General features: G+C 39.0%; 1 protein-coding gene across 1 annotated transcript in view; it reads left to right on the top strand.

Moving 5' to 3' along the window:
- Positions 1-1,460: 1,460 nt before the first annotated feature.
- ca4a (carbonic anhydrase IV a) overlaps positions 1,461-7,625 on the top strand; it is a 44,842-nt gene continuing 38,677 nt past the window's right edge. Inside the window, exon 1 of the mRNA XM_039756825.1 lies at positions 1,461-1,831. Coding sequence (XP_039612759.1) covers positions 1,759-1,831 — 73 coding nt within the window. The 5' untranslated portion in view covers positions 1,461-1,758. The remainder of the gene's footprint in view (positions 1,832-7,625) is intronic.

Genomic DNA, 7,625 nt, shown 5'->3' with positions numbered 1-7,625 from the left:
TCATTTTTTTTTTTAAATTACATAACCTTTATTTAAACATATTGTTTTATTAAATGAATAGAGCACCACTGTGATGACAAGGGTTTTTGTTCCAGATCCTCCCTGTGTGGAGTTTGCACGTTCTCCCCGTATCTAAGTGGAGGTGCTCTGGTTTCCTCCCACATTCCAAAGACATGCAGGACAGATGAATTTGTAATCCTAAATTGGCCCTAGTTTGTGCTTGGTGTGAGTGAGTGTGTGTGTGTGGATGCGCTCTGATGGACTGGAGCCCTATCCAGGGTTTGTTCCTTGCCTAGTGTCCTATACTAGCATTGGGCAGGCTCCAGAAGACCCTCGTGACCCTGTTCAGAACAAAGCGGAAAAATCTGAAAATAACTGTTTAAATGAAGATCAAATCTTGAGATGTCCACATATGTTAAAAAAAAAAAAAAACATTATGGAGTGCACTTACTTTTTCACATGGCTGTACATCACACACACTACCTGATTGGGCTCCATTTAGAGCAATCTGGTGGTGCAGCAGGTAACACTGCTGTCTTACTACACTTGGGTCAGATCAGTTGCCATTTGGGGTGCATTATAGAGTTTATGTGAATATTATTTTGTTCCACTCTTTTAAGATGTGGAATTAGATCAACTGGTCATTCTAAAATTACCCATGCGTATAGATGTGGGTATGTTTGCCCTGTGGTGGACTGACATCTCATCCAAACATCTGAGCATTGTGCTTGCTGTTGCTAGGATACAGCCTTTCCCTGGAAGTAATGAGTTTATAGATAGGGGTAGAGGTATTATGGGATAGGATGCCGAAATTCTTTAAAATTGTATTGACATACAGACAGCTCGGGAATTTATAGTTCAGTGTAACACCTGTTTAAGCCGGGGGTACTGCCGTGACGTTTTTGTATAATAAAACGACAAGCGTAATAGTAATGCCAAAATACTGTATGTACACATTTATGACAAGCTGTCTAAGTGTTAAAACCAGGGCAGCGTGAATGAGTGATTTTTCACAGCTCCAGTGGATCTAAATTCTGTGAGTGAGAAAACTTGGGCATAGAGTGCCCTGTGGTGTACTGGCATTCCTTCTAATGCTGGTTCCAGGTTGGCATTCGGTTCTCTGCAATTGAATAACCAAGTTAGCTGACTGAATGAATGACTGGATGGTGTGGAAAGTGGGCGGATGGAGTGTGCTGTCTTTCGATACACATTACCAGTTCTATGGAGTCAACTGATTTTATTGTAGCACATTAAAATGCACAGCAACCCTGCCAGCGTCAGGTAGGCAATGCCATGGCTTTTAAGACTCCGCCGGATTTCCGCGGACAACTCTGTTAGTTTAAAACAAGCAGAGCTGCTCTCAATATGGCAAATCTGCTTGCATTCCTTCCAGTGGCCGATCCACCTTTGCTCCCTTCTTCCGACTCTGTGCTCCATAGAGGATTATTCGCGTTCAGAAGATCGATGGCGCACATACATCCTGCTCTGATGTTTCTGTTCGGTACGTAGCCAGCCAAGTTACTTCCCACTTGCACACGGTAGTTTGAACTCTCGCATACCTGCATTTTGCCCCTCGCTATTCAGTAACTAATGAAAATTCGGTTGGGAGGAGCTTCATTTCTTTACCGCGAGGTCTCCAGACATATAAACCCGACAGCAGATGTGTAAATGCACACTGGAGTTCTGTCAGCCCGACCAGGTACAACACATTAGTCCTTGAGATCCGTCATCCCGCTCTGCCAGTCCGGAGACAAAACAATGAACAAAGTACTTGTCACCTTTTTCCTCATTATGACTCCTTGCCTCGTTCAAACAACAGACTCCTCAGCAAGTAAGCTGTTTTATTTCTTTTCTAAAGTCCATTGACGTTTTGCTGACATTGTTTGGCACTAGCCGACAGTTTCAATTGTTGTATCATTTTTAATCAATTCGAGATAACAAACTGTACATTGTAAATATAAAATCAAAAAGGTAATTTGGTTATCGCTTAGTTTTTTTTTTAACTTCCTTTTATTTATACTAAATTTGTCAGCACGGAGACTGGTGTGACAATGTGAAGAGTGGCTCCATCGGTATTTAAAACTCCGTTACAAAACATGATTTGAGACCTACGGGCACCTATTCATTTATGATCCATTTCCATTAACTCTCAATCCAAGCGGGCTTAATTCGCTAAAAAGTATTCGTTAACGGAGATTTAGTTCGCGTTGCTTCACACCTGTGTTGCCTTTCTTACCTGATTGATTCCAAATCAGACGAGCCAGTAGCGAGAACGAGCCAAGTAACCGTGTAGAAGACTGCAGCGAGGGGCTGTGAGAGGTGCGAATATAACAAACGGCTGATCTTCACATCGCTAATCAAATTATGACACAAATGTAGTTGAAATTCTTGAAACTGATGAGAAGCTTGGTAAACGGAGCAGGCTGATTGGCACATAGCTTAATTCACATCCCGGATCATTTTTTGCTGTGGCAGCTTAAAATCTGACTCACGTTCTGCTTCTTTCAATGAAGAAACGGTAAAATATTCATTTCGTCAAATCAGTACACATTTCGTGTAACGGTATAAAACATCTCACTTTTATTTGTAAGGTAGAAATTCAAGGCGAAGGTATTTTCATATTAAGTATCAATAGAATTCGGGTCTTGCACACTTGCTATTTTGGGAATAGGAAATTTTGACACCCGTCCTGAGTTATTATTTGACCTAAACATTTATTTCCTCTAAAACGGGCATTTCTGGCAAAATGTGGAATTCACATTCACGTTAAACGGTTAACAATCTTTTATTTTCCCTTTCTGCCATCCTAAAACGAGTGATTCATATGTAGAGCCCCCGAGGGAACATTGTGTATTTTTTTTTTCGGGCATTAATCTGCGTACCTCCTATCGCGTGCACATCGGACAAAATCTCATTTGCATGAAACACAGAGACCAGCAGCAGCCGCAATCGGGGGCTCCAATCCATAATGGCCTGTTCACTGAACAAGACTGTCACACTTAAGAAAAATTGTTGAAAGTTGTCAGTTACAACCTGGCACAGGACTCTTTTAAGTCCGCAATACGCCGGATCCGAGAAGTCGCATCGCTAATCACTGCGCTATAAAGTGCAGTACACTAATCAGCCGTTGTCTTGTTCGCACTACGTAGGAGAGCTATTAATAAATACTCAATAAACTGATTTGATTGAAAATTTATTTTGCCTAGCCTCATGCATTCGCACTAACTGGCAAATTGGGATGTTCCATTATCAAAGCAAGTGGACTGATATTTGACATTCAGGAGTTAAATCTCTTTGGATCGCTTTCATTTTCAGTTTCATTACAAGAAGCTTTTACTAAACTGAGATGTATTTTGCCAGGTCTAAAACGAATATCCCAGTAAAACCCACTGGCACGCTGTGACAACCGGTGCCCTGTACATAACGATCTGCGATATTTTAAATAGGTGGTTAGTTTTATGGTTTTGCATATCACAGACTAGGACGGTCATTTTTTTATTGCTGTTTTTTATAAAGGGCACAACGCATAAAAACTTGCCGTTTATTTTTTTAAACCCAAAGAGTACCCTTCAAATGATGAAGTCTAGTGCCTAGTTGGTTAGCGAATATGATTAGGTGAACTCCCTTTGTAATGGGTAACATCCACATGCAGTTGTACACAGGGGGGATCTCTTGTAAAATGACCCAGCATACTGTAATCATGTTTTTTAAACCAATGGCCCCTCGCCGAGGAACATGGTATGGGCGGGCAGTGGTGTGGGCGGAGTCCAATGTTAGACCCCTTCCGTAATCAATAATTCTCCGCAAGCTACGCGATGGCCGATTGTTGGCACGTTAGGAAGGCACACACACACGCATTTGTACTTTTTTCGATTCGTTCGCAATGATATTTATTTACTCAGTTCGCCTGTAATATTTATTTATTCATCGCAGTATAAGATCACTACCGTCCCCAACTGTACTACAATATAGCAATATCACAGTGTCTTGAAGAACCCGTGGCATTAGGAGCATCAGCACATGTTTAGAATTGCAGTTAAAAGCTCGGGGGTTCGTTTGGGTGCAGTTTAATAATTGTAAAGGTTTAATTGTAACGGTATAGGTCATCCCACACCAGACCCCTTAGATAGGACCCTCTCAGTTAAATAAAAACTGTCGTTGGCCTGTGCTATAGATAAAAAACGCTGCCAGGAAATTGTGCTGCTTTACCCGCAGAATTAAATGAGTCTTTTGTTGCTCATTTTATTTGTGTTTAATTATTTCTTCACTTGTTTATTTTAGTGATTGCTAAGTTCAGAGGGTGGGCTGTACTGAGTACTGTGTTTTGATTGCTTAATGGTGTAGAATTGGGTACCAAAGCATGTCCATTATGACACATTTCAACATATTTGTTCATAGTCACATTTTACAATACATGTATTTATTTAATTTTTTCCTTAATACTCCATATGTTACCTCTAATAATTAATGAACAGACTATTTAAACATGCACATTTCCAGCAATAAGTTCAGTCTGCATAATAAAAGGTAACATTTTAAACAAAAAGACATACAGCAAACATTGTTTTCTAAAAAAAATGTTATTCCAGTTTTTTAAGTACACACAAATGCATAAAACATGAAAAGTACAATTAGACATCTGTATAGACTTGCAATTGTGACTTGGTACAAATAGCATACAATTTAATAAATCCCTTTACTTTCAACAGATGCTTACTGGTGTATTCCTTCGAACTGAGCACTTGGGGAGAATCACTGCTCTACTCAACTCAGCATCCCAAGCAATTTTTGATTTAGTCTCATGCATGAATGTGTAATGGTATATACTCCTACACACACATACCAAACACTTTGCCAAAGAAATGCAATATATAAGTAAAATGTTTTTTTTTTTTTTATCATAGTATGAATCTAGTCATCCAATACAAAACTTTATTAGTGTATGTAGTTCATGGATTGAGACTGGAGCATAGTCTAGGAGCAGTGAATGAACACACACACAAACACACAGGGCCATTATGTGTGTGTATGACAGTTACTACTATACCTGTCCATGAGCATCTGGTCAGGCTTTTAATAAAATGTTACACAAATGGTTATATAGTTGGACATATACATACAATTACAATACAATTTATTTTTGTATAGCCCAAAATCACACAAGGAATGCCGCAATGGGCTTTAACAGGCCCTGCCTCTTGACAGCCCCCCAGCCTTGACTCTCTAAGAAGACAAGCAAAAACTTCTAAAAAAACCTTGTAGGGACAAAATGGAAGAAACCTTGGGAAAGGCAGTTCAAAAAGAGACCCCTTTCCAGGTAAGTGGGTGTCAAAAAGAAGGGGGTCAACACAACACAATACACAGAACAAAACACATCTTCAATACAGTATAAAAATAAGAATTTTACAAGTACATAGCAGAACTTAACAGTAGATGATATCACATCATACTCATACTCATCACTCCAATCTGACAAATTGCCAAAAGTGGGTAGGTATTGTGTTAAAAACACCAAAAAGGGGCAAAGAATATGAATTATACAGGAGAAAAAGACATAGCCAGCAAAATTCTTTTAATCATGTAGGGCTTGTATAATACTCTCATTATTTGTTACATAATAAAACAGTAAGGTCTGTGTGTCCAGTCTCCCTGAGCAATCTGACTGGTGAGTTTGGCTTTGGTGATGAAAGAGGAAGTGGAAGTATGAGAGACATGAGGAGTAGTGAAGGCACACGCTGAAAGAGACGCCTTTAAAGACGGTGAGTGTAAAACCGGACCAGAGGTGAGAAAGGGCACCTTGAAAATAATGAGTCTGAGAACTGAGCTTAGTGGGAATGCATTGCTTGAAAAAGAAAGGGAGTGACGGTGACAAGATGTTCACACACATAACTGAGGAAAGGCAAAGAAGGTACACATATAGAGCACGAGACAACAAATATTTTTAAATGATTTTATTACCTGTCTTTGACAGATACCATGGCTAGTAAATCATAAGAAAGGGACCTTGTCACATTGAAAGCACTCTGGATGATATTAAGAGATGGAATGTCCATATTGAAGCACACCTTTATAAACTTGGGAGCTCATAATAATTAAAAAAACAAAAAAACAAAACTACATTCCAAATATAATTTTGGCCCAATTGTGCCGTGTTCAATGTTAATTTAGATTGCAAAAAACCTGCAGTGGGCAATGTCTATGTATGACTTCAGAGAAAGCATAGACTTCTCAAAGAGAACTTTTCTTTAAAAAGGTCAACAAAGGAGGTCTACTATTGATCCCATTCCCAATTCATCAAAATTAACCTCCAAATTACTTTAATTACATATTACCCGTATTTCTCCTTTAATTCTTGATCCAAGTCTGCTAAATGTAACGATTGCTTAAATTGGTTTGATCTTTAGTGTCTTTAATGACCACATTCAGATATGCTTATCATTGAAGCATTGTTTCACCTGCCTAATTGTGCTAGTAGTTTTATTCACTTGAATTTCTTGTATATCTAACACTGTTGATTTCTCTGCTTTTTTTTTTCAAAAAAAAAAAACTTGCTCTTCACTGAAACAAGTAAATGACATGTCGGCACATTAACATGGTGATTATGATACTTGCAGTTAACTTAATTCACCTCAGCTCATAAATGTACGCCTTGCAGTTAGGAGACCCGGGTTCGCTCCGGTCTCCTCCCACAGTCCAGGTTTAGGTGCATTGGCGATTCTAAATTGTCCCTAGTGTGTGCTTTGGTCTGTGTGTGCCCTGCCCGGGGTTTGTTTCCTGCCTTGCGCCCTGTGTTGGCTGGGATTGGTTCCAGCAGACCCACGTGACCCTGTAGTTAGGATATAGCGGGTTGGATAATGGATGGATAGTACAGAGTATCATTTATGTTCCCTGAGGACTGTCTTTCGCCATTGGCTTTTTCATCTGTATCATCTGTTTCAAACAAACTCACTAATAATACTTGGGCTCTTTGACTTAGTTGCTGTGAAGCAGAAGAAACATTCTTTCTTTGTTACGCACGCGTGGCCTCTACTAGGAACACATCTTCAGAAAACAATACAAGGGCTGAATTTAAAATAACTTTATCAAGCTTGGTTAGGATAAACAATGCTAATTTAATTTGTTGCTGACAATTTGCTGTGATTTTAACTTTTTTTTCTAGAATATATTTGATGTAAAGTGGCATGGAATGAAAAAGATATTGAAAAATCATGTATACAGTAAAAATCTTACAAAAATTAAATTCATTTTAAATTCAGCTTCGCATAATGTTCAGATCAACATTAACTTTAGGGTAAAACTTTTACAAATATAGCCATTTTAACATGCAGGCTTAAGTGGAATAAAAATCTGCAATTTAATAACTCTTTAAGTAATTGGTTAGTTTGGCTTTGGTGATTCCATCGAAAGAGGAGTCCTGAGTAAAGGGTGTAGGAGGTATACTGAAAGTCACCTTCAAAGATGGGAATAGAAGTTACCAAGATAATACAGCTCAGTACTTGTGAGAAGGAGAAGCAGCACAGTGGAAAAAACAAGCAGCCTAACCTTTAAAGAGCAAACGTGCTGACCAACAGAAAGACGTAGAAAAACATCAAAACGATGCAAATATGAAACACGGTGATTTAGCA

Source organism: Polypterus senegalus, chromosome 6, assembly GCF_016835505.1.
Source record: "Polypterus senegalus isolate Bchr_013 chromosome 6, ASM1683550v1, whole genome shotgun sequence".
Taxonomy (NCBI): domain Eukaryota; kingdom Metazoa; phylum Chordata; class Cladistia; order Polypteriformes; family Polypteridae; genus Polypterus; species Polypterus senegalus.
Note: the sequence above shows the minus strand (reverse complement) of the source record. Positions and strands in the feature narration are given on the sequence as shown.